Source organism: Somniosus microcephalus, chromosome 15 (assembly GCF_052327205.1).
Source record: "Somniosus microcephalus isolate GS21.2 chromosome 15, FLI_Smic_1.0, whole genome shotgun sequence".
NCBI classification, from domain to species: domain Eukaryota; kingdom Metazoa; phylum Chordata; class Chondrichthyes; order Squaliformes; family Somniosidae; genus Somniosus; species Somniosus microcephalus.
This window is the reverse complement of record NC_141001.1, coordinates 105,491,208-105,511,742: the sequence shown is the minus strand read 5'-3', so window position 1 is coordinate 105,511,742 and position 20,535 is coordinate 105,491,208. Positions and strand designations below refer to the sequence as shown.

At 45.6% G+C, this 20,535-nt stretch overlaps 1 protein-coding gene across 2 annotated transcripts in view; it reads left to right on the top strand.

The window, feature by feature from the left end:
* Positions 1-20,535, top strand: part of shank2b (SH3 and multiple ankyrin repeat domains 2b) — a 1,331,733-nt gene that overhangs the window by 453,569 nt on the left and 857,629 nt on the right. For both annotated transcript variants that reach the window (XM_086008225.1, XM_086008224.1), the window contains exons 11-12: positions 857-934; positions 19,783-19,849. In XM_086008225.1, coding sequence (XP_085864351.1) covers positions 857-934; positions 19,783-19,849 — 145 coding nt within the window. The remainder of the gene's footprint in view (positions 1-856; positions 935-19,782; positions 19,850-20,535) is intronic.

The following is a 20,535-nucleotide window of genomic DNA, read 5'->3' as shown; positions in this document are numbered from 1 at the left end:
TACACTGTAAACCCAGCTTAGACCATCCTATATTCTCTCTTAGATTGACCCCACCTAATACCTTACCACTTCTTACTTTAGTACTCTCTGCCTCTCCCAATCCTTTGAGCACTTTATTTCCCCTTTCTAATGTTACATCCTGGTGCCCATCCCCCTGCCAAATTAGTTTTAAACCCCCCACCCCCCAAAGTCTCTCATCCCTGCCCCACAACTCCCAGCCACTGTGCTGACACCCTATTCCCGCTGTTTTGCACTCCCCAGTCCCCTGCTATGCCACGCTCCCTGTCTCAACTGCACTCCGGACTACCCGTGAGCGACACCACATGAGATTAACTAATTATTTTCACGGTAGGCCTGATTCCACTATCAGAAGCTAGTTCTTCCAAACTAGTTTGATAACAATGCTCGTTACTAAACCAGTTTGAAAAAAACCTTCTGTTGTCGTTTGTGTAGCAACATATGGAAATCATGGACAGGGAGAGACCTTCTGGTCCATCCAGATTGTCCCACACAGTGGTGATGGCTTATAGATCACAATACATACATTCCCCACCCACCCCACCTCATCTTGGGAGATGCAAAAAGGGGCAGGTACAAAAAAAAAACTGGCAATTAGGGGGGGGAGGGGGGAAGTGGCAAATTCCTCTACGAGCCACTTTAGACGACCGACACGAGTCCAGGAAATCACAGTGGCCCTGACTTGCGTTATAGGATGCCTGAGCTTAGAAGATATGCTAAGTGAATTATCTGGAATTGTGGAGAGTACACGCTCGGCCACAAAGGACAGCCGCTGAAACCACAGGCTTTATCCAGTCATGGCCTACTAGTAACGTGCTTCATTTCTACCAATTTACAGGAAAGCTGTGCTCGCGTTCTGCTGTTTCGTGGAGCCAATAAGGAAGTGAAGAATTACAACAGCCAGTCTCCATTTCAGGTAAGCATTTTTGTTCCTCCTCCTTACATTCTGCCAGTGGGGGAACTTCAATAAGTGACGTGCACAGTCCCAGGCTGAGGGCCAAATGTTCCTCCCCATGTAAGTTTTTTTAGGGGGTGGGGGGGGTTGGGGGTGGTGAAGAGCTGATACACTAGTGAAGTGCAGCAGATGGCTGATTGGGGGAGGAGAAAGGGTTCCCCTTCGGTTGGCTACACTCCTAATATTAGAAGTGCAACGTCCAGACAGCCGACTGCATTGTTGTGGGTCTACAGTGCCATCAATTAATCATGTCTGATTAAAAGTGTCGAGAAGATCAACGTAAAGCCCGGGAGTTGGTGCGCTATGTCTGCCTGATTATTTTTTCCAAAAATGCAAATTTTGACATCTTTTTTAAAGAGAGTAACTGGAAACGCAAGATTCTGGTTAGAATTTACTCCTCGCGCTGTGTGCATGTGACAATGTTTCTGCGGACATTTGATCTGTAATCTACTTCCGGTCACATCTGAATCAGAAGAGTTAAAGTCCCACTTCAGGGCTTGAGTGTGTAAATTAAAAAGCAGAACCTCAAAGGTAATAATCTCTAGAATGTTACCTGAGCCGCGTGCACATTGGCATTGGGACAAGCAGATCAGAGAGTTAAGCGCGTGGCTCAAAGAGTGGTGTAGGAGGAAGGGGTTTCGATTCATGAGGCACTGGCACCAGTACTGGGGAAAGAGGGAGCTGTTCCGTTGGGACGGTCTCCACTTAAACCGAGCTGGGACCAGTGTCCTGGCGAATCGAATAACTAGGGCTGTAGGTAGGGCTTTAAACTAAAAAGTGCAGGGGAAGGGTCAAATGAGAAACTTAGAAATCTAAAGAGAAAAGTCAAGGTAATGGAGCAGTGTAGCGATTTGGGTCAAGATAAAGCAAAGTGTGAGAGGGACAGAGAGTTTAACGGTAATAGTGTATCAGCGAATAAGATTAAAGCTTGGAATAATGGTAAAAGGTTAAAACGAAAGGCTCTTTACCTGAATGCACAAAGCATTCGTAACAAGGTAGACGAATTAGCGGCACAAATAGTGATAAATGGGTATGATCTAATAGCCATTACAGAGACATAGTTGCAAGGTGAATATAAGAAATAGGAGCAGCAATAGGCCACTTGGCCCCTCAAGCCTGCTCCGCCATTCAATAAGATCATGGCTGATCTTGGGCTCAAAGTCACTTCCCCGCCCGCTCCCCATAACCCTTCACTCCCTTATCTTGCAAAAATCTGTCTATCTCCACCTTAAATGTATTTAATAACCCAGCCTCCACGGCTCTCTGGGGCAGAGAATTCCACAGATTTATGACCCTCTGTGAGAAGAAATTCCTCCTCATCTCAGTTCTAAAAGGGCGACCCTTTATTCTGAAACTACGCCCCCGAGTTCTAGATTTCCCCACGAGGGGAAACATCCTCTCTGCATCTACCTTGTCGAGCCCCCTCAGTATCTTACACATTTCAATAAGATCACCTCTCATTCTTCTAAATTCCAGTGAGTATAGGCCCAGCCAGCTCAACCTTTCCTCATAAGTCCACCCCCTCATCTCTGGAATTAACCGAGTGAATCGTCTCTGAACTGCCTCCAATGCAAGTGTATCCTTCCTTAAATAAGGAGACCAAAACTGTATGCAGTACTCAAGGTGTGGTCTCACCAATACCCTGTACAGTTGCAGCAGGGTTGTTAACTAAATATTCCAGGGTACTTGACTTATCGAAAAGACAGGCAGACTGGAAACATAGAAACATAGAACATAGAAGATAGGAGCAGGAGTAGGCCATTCAATGCGATCATGACTGATCATCCAAGTTCAGTACCTGCTTTATCCCCATACCCCTTGATCCTTTTAGCCTTAATAAATATATCTAACTCCTTCTTGAATATATTTAATGTATTGGCCTCTACTGCCTTCTGTGGTAGAGAATTTCACAGGTTCACCACTCTTCCTCATTTCTGTCCTAAAAGGCTTACCCCTTATCCTTAGACTGCGACCCCTGGTTCTGGACTCCCCGACCATCGGGAACATCCTACCTGCATCTAGTCTGTCCAGTCCTGCCAGAATTTTATGTTTCAATGAGATCCCCTCTCATTCTTCTAAACTCCAGCGAGTACAAGCCCAATCGTCCCAATCGTCCCAATCTCTCCTCATACGTCATTCCTGCCATCCCAGGCAACAGCCTGGTGAATCTTCGCTGAACTCCTTCCATGGCAAGAATATCCTTCCTCAGATAAGGCGACCAAAACTGCGCACAATACTCAAGGTGTGGTCTCACCAAGGCCCTGTACAACTGCAGCAAGACATCCTTGTTCCTGTACTCAAACCCTCTCGCTACAAAGGCCAACATACCATTTGCCGCCTTAACCGCCTGCTGCACCTGCATGGTTACCTTCAGCGACTGGTGCACAAGGACACCCAGATCTCGTTGCACTTCCCCTTCTCCCAATCTATTGCCATTCAGATAATCTGCCTTCCTGTTTTTGCCACCAAAGTGGATAACCTCACATTTATCCACGTTATATTGCATCTGCCATGCTTCTGCCCAATCACCCAACCTGTCCAAATCATCCTGTAGTTTCTCGGCAGCCTCCTCACAGCACACTCGACTCGACCACCCAGCTTTGTGTCGTCTGCAAATTTGGAGATATTACATCTAGTTCCCTTGTCTAGATCATTAATATATATTGGCCCAGAAATTCGGGTCGGGGGCTTCCCGCAGGTGTAAGCCCCCGACCTGCACTTACCTTGCGCACCGGCAGTTGAGCTGTAGGGCCCTGTGGAATTCCGCTCTGGGGCCTGGCCCAGCTGCCAGCGCGCTGTGCTTGCGTGTCCCAGGGGCGTAGTTAGTGCGATGCGTCCCCTGGGATCACGTGAGGCACGGGCAGCCAATCGGAGGAGGGAAAAGCCCATTCATGAGATTGACAGAAAGACCTGTCAAAACTTATAAATACTACGGGCCCCAAAATAGCAGTAAACCTTCAAATAATTTTTTTTTTAAATCACACTTTTTAAATAAACTATAAATTACATTAAATAACTATTTAAAAAAATAATTTAAATTTTTGAAAAAAATAATTTTATTTTCTAACGGGGCTAAAAATAAACTTACCTTGCTTTAAAGTATTTAAAAATAATAAACCTGTGGAAAAAAATGTTTTAAATTTAATTAATTGACCACTTACGTTGCAAAAAGCAGGCCTTACGCCTGCTTTTTAAATGTGTAAATCCTGCAGGCTTACCCTCCTGGGAAAACCTGTTTAAAAAAAAAAAAAAAAAAAAAATCTAAGTTCAAAGTTCAAAGCGCATGCACAGCCTCTCCTGCGCGCACGTTTGACCTCTGAACCCCTTCGTTCAGAGGATCGGAAGTGCCGGTTTCCCACGCATGCGCAGTGCATGCAGAAAACCGGCACTTCCATTCGGCCTACGGGTGAGTACCCTGTGCATACTCACCCGTGGAGACCCGAATTTCTGGGCCATTGTGACTAGCTGGGGTCCAAGGACCAATCCCTGCATTACCCCACTAGTCATTGCCTGCCACTCAGAAAAAGTCCCGTTTATTCCAACTCTTTGCTTTCTATCTGCCAACCAGTTCTCTATCCAAATCAATACCTTGCCCCCAATCCCATGTGCCTTAACTTTACACGCTAATCTCTCATGTGGGACCTTATCGAAAGCCTTCTGAAAGTCCAACTACACCACATCCACTTGTTCTCCCTTACCTATTCTACCAGTTACATCCTCAAAAAATTCCAGTAGATTAGTCAAGCACGATTTACCTTTTGTAAATCCATGTTGACTTTGTCTGATCCTGTCACAGTTTCCCAAGTGTTCTGCAATTACATCTTTTACAATGGACTCCAGCATTTTCCCCACTATGGATGTCAGGCTTACCGATCTATAATTTCCCGTTTTCTCTCTACCACCTTTTTTGAATAGTGGGGTAACATTAGCTACCCTCCAATCTATGGGGACTGTTCCAGAATCTATAGAATTTTGGAAGATGACCAGCAATGCAACGACTATTTCTAGGGCCACTTCCTTAAGTACCCTAGGATGTAGATTATCAGGCCCTGGGGATTTATCAGCCTTCAATCCCATCAATTTCCTTAACACCATTTCCCTACAAATACTGATTTCATTCAGTTCCTCCCTCTCATTAGACCCTATGTTGCCCGACATCTCTGCAAGGTTATTTGTGTCCTCCTTTGTGAAGACAGAACCAAAGTATGTATTTAATTGTTCTGCCATTTCTTTGTTCCCCATTATAAATTCCCCTGATTCTGACTGCAAGGGACCTACACTTGACTTCACCAATCTTTTTCTCTTCACATATCTATAGAAGCTTTTACAGTCAGTTTTTATGTTCTCTGCAAGCTTACTCTCATACTCTATTTTCCCTCTCTTAATTAATCCCTTTGTCCTCCTTTGCTGAATCCTACACTGCTCCCAATCCTCAGGTTTGCTGCTTTTTCTGGCCAATTTAAATGTCCTCTCCTTGGATCTTATGCTATCCCTAATTTTCCTTGTTAGCCACGGTTGAGTCACCTTTTTTGTTTTATTTTTATGCCAAACAGGGATGAACAAATTCTGTAGTTCATCCATGCGATCTTTAAATGTTTGCCATTGCCTATCCACCATCAACCCTTTAAGTAACATTCCCCAATCCATCCTACCCAACTCGTGCCTCATACCATCGTAGTTTCCTTTATTTAAATTCAGGACCCAAGTCTCTGAGTCAAATACTTCACTCTCCATCTTAATGAAGAATTCTATCATGTTATGATCGCTCTGCCCCAAGGGGCCTCGCACAACAAGATTGCTAATTAATCCTTTCTCATTACATAATACCCAGTCTGAGATGGCCTGATCTCTAGTTGGTTCCTCGAGTAGTAAGAAGTAACAAGGGGCAGCAAACAATGGTGGGCGTAGTTTATAGGCCCCCTAACAGTAGCTATACCATTGGACAGAGTATTAATCAAGAAATAATAGGAGCTTATAACAAAATAATACAATATTTGTGGGGGTCTTTAATCTGCATATAGATTGGGCAAATCAAATTGGCAAGGGTAGTCTGAAGGACGAGTTCATTGAATGTTCCTCAAAGAACAAGGAAATTCAGCAGGCACAAGGGAACACCATCACCTGCAAGTTCTCCTCCAAGTTACAAACCATCGCCGTTCCTTTATTGTCGCTCGGTCAAAATCCTGGAACTCCCTCTCTAACAGCACTGTGGGAGTACCTTCATCACACAGACTGCAGTGGTTCAAGAAGGCGGCTCACCACCACCTTCTCAAATTAAGGATGGGCAATAAATGCTGGCCTTGCCAGCAAAGCCCACATCTCAGGAACAAATAAAAAAAAAAAGGTATTTGAGAAAGTTTCCTCGAACAATACGTCATGGAACCAACCAGGGAACAGGCTATTTTAGATCTTGTTTTGTGTAAGGAGAGAGGATTAATTGGTAAACATAAGAATATAACATAAGAAATAGAAGCAGGAGTAGGCCATTCGGCCCTTTGAGCCTGCTCCGCCATTCAATGAGATCATGGCTGATCTTCTGCCTCAACTCCATTCACTGGCCCTATCGCCATATCCCTTGATGCCCTTACTAGTCAGAAATCTTATCGACTTCTGTTTTGAATATACCCAATGACTGAGCCTCCACAGCCCTCTGGGGTAGAGAATTCCAAAGATTCACCACCCTCTGTGTGAAGAAATGTCTTCTCATCTCAGTACTGAATGGCCTGCCCTTTATCTTGAGGCTGTGGCTCCTAGTTCTAGACTCCCCAGCTAAGGGAAACATTCTCCCAGCATCCCCATCCTATCAAGCCCTGTAATAATTTTGTATGCTTCAATGAGATCCCCTCTCATTCTTCTGAATTCAAGAGAATACAGGCCTAGTTTACTCAATCTGTTCTCATACGACAGTCCCGCCGTCCCAGGAATCAATCTCGTGAACCTTTGTTGCACTCCCTCTATGGCAAGTATATCCTTCCTTAGGTAAGGAGACCAAAATTGCACACAGTACTCCAGGTGTGGTCTCACCAAGGCCCTATATAATTGGAGTAAGACTTCTTTACTCCTGTACTCAAATCCTCTTGTAATGAAGGCCAGCATACCATTTGCCTTCCTAATGGCTTGCTGCACCTGCACATTCACTTTGAGAGACTCATGTACAAGGACACCCAGGTCCCTTTGAGCATCTGCATTCCCCAATCTTTCACCATTTAGGAAATACTCTGCCTTTCTGTTCTTTCTACCAAAGTGGATAACATCACATTTATCCAAGTGATATTCCATCTGCAATGTTCTCGCCCACTCACTGAGCCTGTCGAGATCCCCTTGAAAACTTATAGTAAAGGATCTCCTACAGGGCTTTACAGGGCGCTGGTGAGACCGCACCTGGAGTACTGCGTACAGTTTTGGTCTCCATATTTAAGGAAGGATATTCTTGCATTGGAGGCAGTGCAGAGAAGGTTCACTAGGTTGCTTCCTGGGATGAAGGGGTTGACGTATGATGAAAGGTTGAGCAGGCTGGGCCTATACTCATTGGAGTTTAGAAGAATGAGAGGTGATCTTAATGAAACATATAAGATTCTGAGGGGGGTTGACAGGGTGGATGCTGAGAGGATGTTTCCCCTAGTGGGGGTATCTAGAACTAGGGGGCACAGTTTCAGAATAAGGGGTCGCCCATTTAAGATGGAGATGAGGAGGAATTTCAACTCTGAGGGTCGTGAATCTTTGGAATTCTTTACCCCAGAGAGTTGTGGAGGCAGAGTCAGGGAATATATTCAAGGCGGAGATTGACGGACATTTGAACTACAAGGGAGTCGAGGGGTATGGGGAGAGAGTGGGAAAGTGTAGTTGAGGCCAAGATTGGATCAGCCATGATCTTATTGAATGGCGGAGCAGGCTTGAGGGGCTGATTGGCCGACTCCTGCTCCTATTTCTCATGTTCTTATAATATGATAGAATTTCACATTGAGTTTGAAAGTGACATTCTTAAGTCCGACACGAGAGTCTTAAACTTAAGCAAAGCTAATTACATAGGTATGGGGGCGAGTTGGCTAAGGTAGATTGGGAAATTAGATTAAAAGGTATGACAGTAGATAAACAGTGGCAATCATTTAAAGAAATATTCCAAAATTCTCAACAAATATACATTCCATTGAGAAATAAAAATTCCACTTGAAAAGCGATCCATCCGTGGCTAACGAAAGAAGTTAAGGATAATATTAGATTAAAAGAAGAGGCTTATAATATGGCAAAGAATAGTAGTAAGCCTGAGGATTGGGAAAGCTTTAGAAACCAGCAAAGGATGACCAAAAAATTGATTAAAAAAGGGAGAAAATAGAATGAGAGTAAATTAGCAAGAAATGTAAAAACAGATTGTAAGAGCTTCTGCAAGTATGTAAAAAGGAAGTGAGTAGCAAAGGTAAGCATTGGTCTCTTGGGGGCGGAGACAGGAGAAATTATATTGGGGAACAAGGAAGTGGCAGAGGCTTTAAACAAATATTTTGTATCTGTCTTCGCAGTAGAAGACACAAAAAGCGTACCAAAACTAATGGGGAACCAAGGGACTAATGAGAGCAAGGAACTTAAAGTAATTAATAATCAGCAGAGAAAAAGTATTTGAGAAGCTAATGGGACTAAAAGCCGACAAATCCCCTGGACCTGATGGCCTACATCCTAGGGTTCTGCATAGATAGTGGATGCATTGGTTGCGATCTTCCAAAATACCCTAGATTCAGGAAAGGTCCCAGTGGATTGGAAGGTAGCAAATGTAACCCCGCTATTCAAGAAAGGAGGGAGAGAGAAAACAGGGAACCACAGGCCAGTTAGCCTGACATCATCTGATTAGGCAGAGTCAACATGGTTTTATGAAAGGTAAATCATGTTCGACAGATTTATTAGAGTTTTTTGAGGATGTAACTAGCAGGGTCGATAAAGGGGAACCAGTGGATGTAGTATATTTGGATTTCCAAAAGGCATTCGATAAGGTGCCATATAAAAGGTTGTTAAGCAAGATAAGGGCACATGGGGTTGGGGGGGGGGGGTAAGGTATTAGCATGGATAGAGGATTGGTTAACAGACAGAAAACAGAGAGTAGGGATAAACAGGTCATTTTCAGATTGGCAGGCTGTAACGAGTGGGGTGCCGCAAGGATCAGTGTTTGGGCCTCAGCTATTTATTAATGACTTAGATGAAGAGACTGAGTGCAATGTATCCAAGTTTGCCGACGATACAAAGCTAGGTGGAAAAGTAAGATGTGAGGACAACGCAAAGATCCTGCAAAGGGATATAGACAGATTAAGTGAGTGGACAATAAAGTGGCAGATGGAGTATAATGTGGGGAAATGTGAGGTTTTTCACTTTGGTAGGAAGAATAGAAAAACAGAATATTTTTTAAATGGTGAGAAACTATTAAATGTTGGTGTTAAAAGATAATTGGGTGTCCTTGTACAAGAAACACAGAGAGTTAGCTTGTAGATGCAGCAAGCAATTAGGAAGGCAAATGGCATGTTGGCCTTTATTGCTAGAGGGTTGGAATACAAGAGTAAGGAAGTCTTACTACAATTGTGCAGGGCTCTGGTGAGACCACACCTGGAGTACTGTGCACAGTTTTGGTCTCCTTATCTAAGGAAGGATATACTTGCCTTGGAGGCAGTGCAATGAAGGTTCACTAGATTGATTCCTGGGATGAGAGGGCTGTCCCATGAGGAGAGACTGAGTGGAATAATTAAGATTTCTGAAGAAATATGAAAATCGGCAACTGGACAGGATTAGGGTAGATCAGAAAATCAACATTTCTTTACCAGTGCTCCCTAAAATGGCAAAAAGGATGAGAGTTAAATGATGGAGACGTGAGGGAAAATGGAAAAATATCGCTGCCCAAAAGCTTCCTTAGATGATTTGATAGATTACTTTACTTATGAGTGTAATGTATATACCTTTAAGGGGGGAACTATCTTTTACAGCTCATGTATACTGCAGTACCGGCAGTGACCACACCTGTATATAGCACTGAGTAGTAATCTGTACAGATCAGTTGCAGTCTGAGCCACGTTGAGTAAACACCTGTTGTACCGTTCTCCGCAGTCTGTGTCTTATTATACACGGACACAACATTGGCGACAAGGCAAGTTCGAACCTATCTGCAACTCTGCATCACCTCCCGGGGATTCATTCCTGGAGATCAGTGGATTGGAGGTCAAGGCCAGAGACTCGGGCGTCGACCATGGGCAACCACCCAGTCATCCAGCAGAGACTCGAGAATTGCGGGGGAGGCTGTCGAGAGCCAGGCTTGGCTTTCCAGTCGAGGTGGTCCAGCGAAACAGGCTGGCAACAGGTAGTGCGCAGAACCTTCCCGGACAGCGGCGGACTAGAGCCCGACCGAGCGGCACAGCAAAGGGCCGAGCAGCGTCGACGGGGGAGAGAGAGAGAGAGGGCAGAGCGCACAGGGCGCAGCCGGTGTTCAGGGGCCAAGCAGAGAGGGAGAGAGAGACGCACAGAAACCCGCGAGGCGCCGCCATTGCCACGAGGACCGCCGAGAGCGGCGTTGGCAGCAGCGCAGGAGTAGCGCGTGAAACCTACAGGGCGCCGCCATTGCCACGAGAACCGCCGGCAGTGGCGTTGGCAGCAGCGGGGGAGGAAGGAAAGCGCGGGAGACACCATTTTAAGTCATTGGGGTAGATGGGTTCACTGTTACCTTAAAGTCCCCACAGATGCGAATCTTCCTTGGTTCCCCAGGCATGCTGCTCAACGACTTTTTCATCACAGGGACGATGGGTGTAGCCCACTCGCTCCAGTCTACCTTGGACAGTACACCTGAATGTTCCAGACTCTCCAGCTCTGCTTCGACGGCTGGGCGGATCACATAAGGTCCAGGTCTGGCCTTAAAAAATTTTGGGCTTACGTTTTCTTCAATTTTAATCGTAGCTGTCATGCCTTTTAGTGTTCCGAGTCCTTGATGGAACACTTCTTTCGTGTCAGTTAGGATCTTTGACAGTCGCCCAGGTGTGACGTCGTCATCCTTTTTGTCAGCCACAGTCAGTGTCTGTATGGAATGCCAATCCAGTTGTATTTTCCGGATCCATTCACGTCCCAGTAATGGTGGTCCTCCATCTTGCAATACATACAGGTCTAGTTTTGGTGTTTCCTGACCGTTATATATAACGGTCACCCTTATTTTTCCTTTGGGGTAGACTTTTTGCCCCGTGTACGTCTTCAAGACAATCTTTGTGTCTCTCAAGGGTATATGTGAGAATAGCCGCTCGTAGTCCCGTCGATTTATGACTGTTAGGGCCGATCCTGTGTCCAATTCCATCTTTACCTGGACTCCTGCTATCTTGCGAGTGACCCAAATGGTTCGGTGATCCTCCGTTGTGATCACATTATGTAGTTTCAGACAACTCAGTTCCCTGCTTTCGGAGTCGTTCTCACTCTTTTGTTTGTCTGAACTATTCTCCGTCATCTTATGTACCTTCTTGTACTTTCCTTTGGTCGGTTTCTTATTGCTGGTTTTCTTTCCCGACCTGCAGACTCGTGCTATGTGTCCTACTTTTCCACACTGGCTGCACACTTTGTCTTTGAACCAGCAATCATTCTGGTCGTGTGTTGTTCTGCCGCAGTGATTGCACTTCTCTGTTCCATATGACATTTCGTTTGTGCCATATTCTTGCGGTCTCTGTTGTATCTCTGCAGCGCCCCGTGCTGCTGCTTCATATGATACCGCAATGCTGAAAGCCTTTTCCAGCGTAAGGTCCTTTTCAGATGAAAGCCGTTTCTGGGTTCCTTCACTTTGAAGCCCACACACAAACTTGTCCCTTAAGGTATCTGCCAGTCCCGCTCCAAGCTGGCAGTGATTCGATAGTTTGCGCAGTTCTGTTAAATAATCAGCATTGCTTTCATCCTTATGCTGGTTCCGTTTGTGAAACTTGAATCTTTCTGCTATCAGCAGCGGTGTGGGGTTTAAATGTTCCTTTGGTATCGTTACTATGTCTTCAAAACTCTTTTCCATTGGCTTCGTTGGGGTTACTAGATTTCGTAATAAACCATACGTCTTTGCACCCATTAAATTTAACAATACCGACGCTTTCTTGTCATCTGACACCTCATTTGCCTCGCAGTACACCTCTATTCGTTCGACATGTAGTCCAATCTTCGACTTCATTGTCAAATGCGGTGATACTGTCACTCTTCGGCATTTTGGGTGTGGTTTAAAATGGCGTCTCCCAATGGCTTAAAATGGCGTCTCCCGCGCTTTCCTTCCTCCCCCGCTGCTGCCGACGCCGCTCCCGGCGGTTCTCGTGGCAATGGCGGCGCCCTGTAGGTTTTGCGCGCTTCTCTCTCCCTCTCCGACGCTGCTCGGCCCCTGAACACCGGCTGCGCCCTGTGCGCTCTACCCTTTCTCTCTCCCCCGTCAATGCTGCTCGGCCCTTTGCTGTGCCGCTCGGTCGGGCTCTAGCTCGCCGCTCTCCGGGAAGGGTCTGCACACTACCTGTTGCCAGCCCGTTTCGCTGGACCACCTCGACTGGAAAGCCAAGCCTGGCTCTCGACAGCCTCCCCCGCAATTCTCGAGTCTCTGCTGGATGACTGGGCAGTTGCCCATGGTCGACGCCCGAGTCTCTGGCCTTGACCTCCAATCTACTGATCTCCAGGAACGAATCCCCGGGAGGTGATGCAGAGTTGCAGGTAGGTTCGAACCTGCCTCGTCGCCAATGTTACGTCCGTGTATAAGAAGACACAGACTATGGAGAACGGTACAATAGGTGTTTACTCAACGTGGCTCAGACTGCAACTGATCTGTACAGATTACTACTCAGCGTTATATACAGGTGTGGTCACTGCCGGTACTACAGTATACATGAGCTTTAAAAAGTAGTTCCCCCCCTTAAAGGTACATACATTACAATTTTCAGCTAATGTTGCATGTTAAAAGTGTTAATTGTAATTAGTTTGATATTTAATTGTTAAATGAGTGTTATGGTACTGTTAATCTAAAAGGGGAGGAATTGTAATGTATATACCTTTAAGGGGGGAACTATCTTTTACAGCTCATGTATACTGCAGTACCGGCAGTGACCACACCTGTATATAGCACTGAGTAGTAATCTGTACAGATCAGTTCCAGTGTGAGCCACGTTTAGTAAACACCTGTTGTACTGTTCTCCTGCAGTCTGTGTCTTATTATGCACAGACACAACAATGAGTGTCAATCATTTTTGCAGTGTGAAGTCTGAGTTTCTAATTGGTTGCTTTAGAGTGAATCTGAAATTTGAGCCAATCAATGTGGTTGACATAAAATTTGAACCTATCAAGATGCAGCAAGTGTTTTTTTGGCTGCTTTTTAATCATAGAATCCTAGAACGATACAGCACAGAAGGAGGCCATTCCGCCCATCATGCCTGTGCCAGCTCTTTGAAAGAGCTATCCACTTAGTCCCACTCCCTTCCTCCTAATCAGTGTGCGAGTGTACACCAGTACTGTGCGAGTGTACACCAGTACTGTATCAGCGTGCGAGTGTGCACCAGTACTGTGTCAGCGTGCGAGTGTACACCAGTACTGTATCAGCGTGCGAGTGTACACCAGTACTGTATCAGTGTGCGAGTGTACACCGGTACTGTATCAGCGTGCGAGTGTACACCAGTACTGTATCAGCGTGCGAATGTACACCAGTACTGTATCAGTGTGAGAGTGTACACCAATACTGTATCAGTGTGCGAGTGTACACCAGTACTGTATCAGTGTGAGAGTGTACACCAGCTGTATATCACTGTGAAAAGCAAGGTATAACTTCCCTCCTGTAAAAAAAAAGTGAGGCAGTTTAATTTTACACTGGAATGCTAGTATCAGCTGCAGCTGTAGTGGGTCACAGATGAAACCCATGAATCCTAAACAAACACAATATTGAGAAAAAGAAATCATTTACATTTACATAATATCTTTCATATCCTCAGGACGTACCAAAGCACTTCATAGCGGGTTAATTCTTTTTGAAGTGTAGTCACTGTTGTAATGCAGGCAAATGCAGCAGATAATTTGCGCACCGCAATGTCCCACAAACAGCAATGAGATAAATGACCAGATAATCTGTTTCGTGGTGTTGGTTCAGTGGTAAATGAATTGCCCAAGGTGGATACCCAATCCATTTCAATTGAACAGTGACTGTGGCAAGCAATTGAACTCAGAATTTGATTTATAGTTCAACTCGTGTGGCAAATACCAACTGTTTACTGCCTTTTGCTGTTGATTGATTATAGACTGTTTGCACAAAATGTACAATGGAAGAATCTGTGTGTGTTGTCATCAAAAAGCAATTGAAAATTCAGAGATAACGAGCCCTAAAATGACACCCTGGGATACCACCACACGAATGCTCAACACATCCATCTCCAGCTCAAGAACAACAGCTTTCATTTATATAGCACCTTTAATGTAGTAAAAAGTCCCAAGGTGCTTCACAGGAGAATTATCAGACAAAATTTGACACCGAATCCACATAAGGAGATATTAGGACAGGTGACCAAAAGCTTGGTTAGAGAGGTAGGCTTTAAGAACATAAGAAATAGGAGCAGGAATAGGCCACTTGGCCCCTCGAGCCTGCTTTAAGGAGCGTCTTAAAGGAGGAGAGAGAGGTGGAGAGGTTTAGGGAGGAGATTCCAGAGCTTAGGGCCTAGGCAGCTAGAGGTGCGGCTGCCAATGGTGTAGAGCAATTATAATCGGGGATGCTCAAGAGGGCAGAATTAGAGGAGTGCAGATATCTCTTGTGGGGGGTGGTGGGGGTGGTTGTGGGGCTGAAGGAGATTACAGAGGTAGGGAGGGGGCGAGGCCTTGAGTGTCTTAAAGGAGGAGAGAGAGGCAGAGAGATTTAGGAAGGGAATTGTAGAGCTTAGGGCCCAGGCAGCTGCAGGCACGGCCGCCAATGGTGTGGCGATGGAAATTGGGGATGCGCAAGAGTCCAGAATTGGAGGAACACAGAGAGCTCCTCTCACTAATGTTTAAGGAGATGTGCGAACCCATTTAGTTGAAATAATCATTTACTTTAAGTGACAAGCGTGTTTGGACGTCGGCAACTCAACCTGCACAATATCAGAGCTAATGTTGTAATAAGGTCCAGTTCATCTGCTGGATGTGCAAAACAATGGATTTTATGCACTGCACTAACTTCAAAATAGCGATTCCACTTCTGATAAATGGACTTTCTTGATACTAAATCAACAAGTGACAGCACTTGGAAATCCAAATTGACTCGGATGTTTGTATCCTACTGTTTTTTGTTACGTTGCCCAGTGTTGATTTCACCCATGTCTGAACCTGTGACTTTGAATCCTATTGGAGACTGACATCATTTCCCAACCTGTCATAGAGGTGCTTTGTGGCTTGGCATTCTCTATCCACCATCCCTGCGGAGAGAAGTTGTAAGATGTTTGTGCCCATGGATAGTGAGGCTGAATTAGTTACACAAACTCACTTGGCAGTCTGGTGAAGGGTTGCCAACTCTCCAGGATTGGCCTTTAGTCTCCAGGAACAGCCCAGGAGAAAAATCATAGGGACGTTACCAAAAACTCCATGTGATTTTTCTTTCATTTTCTTTGAACTTTTGTTAGTTGTAAAAATATTGGCGCTGGGATGAAAAGGCTATTTGAGTGACAGTCGAGCATTATCCAATCAGGTAATGAAGAGCCTGCCTGCTTTGCAATTGGTGCGGGAAGGCGGGGCGCTGTGAGGATGGACATGGCCAGTGACCAATGGCGGAGCATGGGGGGTGGGGCGGTTAAAGGCAGGAGGTCGCATCATAAAATTTCCAGTGTGTCAGTATTTAAGAAAAAAAATTATTTATTCATTCATGGTTATGTGGGCATCACTGGCAAGGCCAGCATTTATTGCCCATCCCTAATTGCCCTTGAGAAGGTGGTGGTGAGCCGCTGCCTTGAACCGCTGCAGTCCGTGTGGTGAAGGTACTCCCACAGTGCTGTTAGGGAGGGAGTTCCAGGATTTTGACCCAGCGACAATGAAGAAACGGCGATGTACTTCCAAGTCAGGATGGTGTGTGACTTGGAGGGGAACTTGGTGATGTTCCCATGTGCCTGCTGCTCTTGTCCTTCTAGGTGGAAGAGGTCTCGGGGTTGGGAGGTGCTGCCGAAGAAGACTTGGCGAGTTGCTGCAGTGCATCTTGTAGATGGTACACACTGCAGCCACGGTGCGCCAGTGGTGGAGGGAGTGAATGTTTAATGTGGTAGATGGGGTGCCAATCAAGTGGACTGCTTTGTCCTGGATGGTGTCGAGCTTCTTGTGTGTTGTTGGAGCTGCCCTCACCCAGGCAAGTGGAGAGTATTCCATCACACTCCTGACTTGTGCCTTGTAGATGGTAGAAAGGCTTTTGGGAGTCAGGAGGTGAGACACTCGCTGCAGAATACCTAGCCTCTGACCTGCACTTGTAGCCACAGTATTTATGTGGCTGGTCCAGTTAAGTTTCTGGTCAGTGGTGACCCCCAGGATGTTAATGGTGAGGGATTCGACAGTGGAAATGCTATTGAATGTCATGGGGAGGTGGTTAGACTCTCTCTTGTTAGAGATGGTCGTTGCCTGGCACTTGTGTGGTGCGAATGTTACTTGCAGGAAGAATCCATGGGAGTGTGTCAGTATTTGCAGGGGATCTCCAGGACTGGACCATTATTTGCAGGTGATCCCCGAGAGTCAACAGTTTCAGGGCCGGTCTAGTGTTGCCAACTCTGGCTGGACGTATTCCTGGTGGTTTCATCTCATGACCTCGTCTCGCCCTGCCCCCAACCTCCCGCCATTGGACACTCGACACATCCATCCTTGAGGTGCACCACCTTCCCCTGCCAATTGGAAAGCGAACAGACTTCACTACCCGATTGGCTGATTCGTGACGGTCAGTCAGTCAAACATCCATTTCTCCCCTGACTTAATAAAACTCACTACACACTTGGTTTGAGCATAAAGCAAGTCTTTAATCAACTTGTTTCAAAACATGGAGGTCTAGCTGTACTTCACTAGTTCCTTGTCTTACAAAATGTCCCTGGCAAGCTGGGGCCGACACCCGAGTATTTTTACTCCTTGGACGGCAGCACCAGCTGGCCGTCCAGCATTATTTCATAAGTAGTTTCTTGATGATGAGATTTATAACATCCCCCACCAGCAATAATTTTTAGAACCAATGAACAAAAGTGTTCAAAGAAAATGGAAGAAATGTACGTTTTTTTAGTGCCCCTATGATGCTTCTCCTGGGTTGCTCGCAGTGGTGGCCTGGAGATTAATCTTTCATTCCTGGAGGGTTGCCAACCCTAAGCTGGTCCCTCAGATGGAACATCTGCAGGGATTCCTAGAAGTGTGTAAATATTTGCACAGGGCCCCTGGGAGTGTGACAATATTTGCAAGGATTCCCCAGCAGTATAGGTCTACTTGCAGGACGTCCCTGCAAGAGAGTGTCGCTATCTGCACGGGATCCCTGGCAGTGTGGCAGTGTTTAGACGCAGTCCCTGGGAGTGTGGCAGCATTTAGACACAGTCCCTGGAGTTTGTCAATATTTGCAGGCGATCCCCATGGTTACAGCAGAATTTGCAGGGGATGGGGGCCCACTGTAATCAAAGTACAAAGATTCCTTTAATCTCCAGTGTAGTTCAGCAACTAATGGGTGCAGCCATTTCTGGAGGAGCAGTAGCTGGTATATTGCAATATTCAAGCTGTCAGCAACATTGCACCACTGGTGGCACAGTCTGTTGTCAAAGCCTCTGATCGTACCTCTGCTCAGATAGATATTATATTGGGAAGCATGACAGAACAAGGATGAAAGCACTGATCCTGGAGAGCGATCAAAATGAAATTCTAAGGATTTTGTGGGGGCTTCAATATGATGTCAAATTACGTGATTTAAAGAATTCAGTCATTCTGAATGTAAACACGTGGAAACATGTTAGATCAGCAGCGGTACTGGTTCTAACATGGAATGGCAAATGGAGCTTTCTAGGTTCCCCCCACGGAAATTCACCCCCTTCTGCGGAAATTCACCCCCTTCTGCGGAAATTCATCCCCTTCTGCGGAAATTCACCCCCTTCTGCGGAAATTCACCCCCTTCTGCGGAAATTCACCCCCTTCTGCGGAAATTCACCCCCCTCCCCAGAAATTCACCCCTCTCCCTGGAAATTCATCCCCCTCTCCCCGGAAATTATAGCCCCGCTTGGAAATTCAACCCCCCCCCCCGTGTTTCTTCACGGTTACCCCATCTCTGGTGTTTTTATCCAGCACTCTCCCCCAAGCGTGCAGCTGATATTTCTTTGGCAAGCTTTATATTTTAACTGAAGGTAACATGACATATTCATAGACTGCAGATAGATAGTGTGGAAAACTTTACTGACGAGAGTTACTGAATTGGTATTCCCCACAAAGTCTTGCATTTATATAGCGCCTTTCACAGCCTTAGGATGTCCCAAAATGCTTTGCCGCCAATGACGTACTTTTGAAGTGTAGTCACTGTTGTAATAGAATCATAGAAATTTACAGCACAGAAGGAGACCATTCAGCCGACCATGTCTGTGCCAGCCGAAAAACAGCTATCCAGCCTAATCCCACTTTCCAGCTCTTGGCCTGTAGCCCTGTAGGTTACGGCACTTCAAGTGCCTATCCAAGTACTTTTTAAATGCGATGAGAGTTTCTGCCTCCCTCAATTTTGCAGGCAGTGAGTTCCAGACCCCCATCACCCTCTGGGTGAAAAGAGTTGTCCTCAACTCCCCTCTAATCCTCCAGGAAACGCGGCAGCCAATTTGCGCACAGCAAGATCCCACCAACAGCCAGGCAATAATGACCAGATAATTTGTTTTTTTTGTGATGTTGGAGGATGAATATTGGCCAGGACACCAGGGAGATCGCCCCCCCTGCTCTTCTCCGAAATAGTGGCTGTGGGATCTTTTACATCCACCTGAGAGAGCAGACGGGGGTCTCGGTTTAACGTCTCGTCCGAAAGACGGCACCTCTGACAGTGCAGCACTGCCTCGGTATTGTGCAGCAGTGCCAACGTAGATTAGGTGCTCAAGTCTCTGGAGTGGGTGCTTTGCACCCACACACAACCTTCTGACTCCGAGGCGAGAGTGCTACCACTGAGCCATGGGTGACACTTAACACTGAAAGTAATGCATTTACAGCTTTTACCACTTGTTGCAGGCACACCATAGCCTGTTGCTGCCTAAAGCGGACCCACCATTCATCAGCTACTTGGCTGATGAATGTTGCAAACCCATCAAGGAGTGATTCACGCCCAGCATCTGTTCCAGCTTATCCCAAATGTGCAAAAGGAATTAGTGCCAGTCAGTGAATGATGAACCTTGTGGTTTCTCCGACTCACTGGGAGAGTTGCTAAACCATATTTATTACAAACTGTAATGGGGGAGTCCTCTACAGTGTAACAACATTTGTTTACTGGGTTGCAACAAGGCTTAATAAAAATGCCATGTCAGTATTAATAACTCCTCATTTTTTTGTTATGAAATAAATGGTGTCAGGACTTTATTAATGGTGATTTAGCAAAAATGTGAATTAAGTTGAAATTTTGCAGCCATTCTATTGATCGTGATTATATTTCATGTTACAGTATTTCAATTCAGGATTTAAATAAAACATTGTTTTGAAGTCGTTCTAATAACGTTTTAGTTTCCCCTGTATGATGTATTGCTATGTTACAAAATAGATTTTTCAAAAGCTTCCATGCTAATGATTACTGTGCTGAGACTGTGAAGGAAATTCAGTGCTCAGCAACCTTAAGGCTTCTTGTCAATCTGTCAGTTGGGATGATTGTACAATCTGTTTTGCAGGTGGCTATAATAGCGGGCAACTTTGAACTGGCTGAATTTATCAAGAACCACAAAGAAACAGATATAGGTGAGTCAAGTGTCAAATTAAGGTCGCAGGACAAACGTGATGTTGTCACAATTAAACTTGTGCCTTTTGTTTGCTCTTTAGAGTGATTGATTTCTTTAAGAAAGAAAGACTTGCATTAATATAGCGCCTTTCACGACCACCAGACGTCTCAAAGCTCTTTACAGCCAGTGAAGGACTTTTGAAGTGTAGTCACTGTTGTAATGTGGGCAACGCGGCAGCCAATTTGCGCACAGCAAGCTCCCACAAACAGCAGTGTGATAATGACCAGATAATCTGTTTTTAGTGATGTTGATTGAGGGATAAATATTGTCCAGGACACCGAGGAGAACTCCCCTGCTCTTCTTCAAAATAGTGCCATGGGATCTTTTACGTCCACCTGAGAGAGCAGACGGGGCCTCGGTTTAACGTCTCATCCGAAAGACGGATAATCTTTAGTCGCACAACAGGTTACACATTGTGCTTGTTGATCACTTGCTGGAAAGTGTCAAAGCTCAGAGTTTTAGGATTATAGAATCATAAAATCATAGGATGGTTACAGCACAGGAGGAGGCCATTCGGCCCGTCGAGCCCGTGCCGGCTCTCTGCAAGAGCACTTCAGCTAGTCCCACTCCCCCGCCCTTTCCCCGTAGCCCTGCAAATTTTTTTTCTTTCAGGTACTTATCCAAGTCCCTTTTGAAAGCCACGAT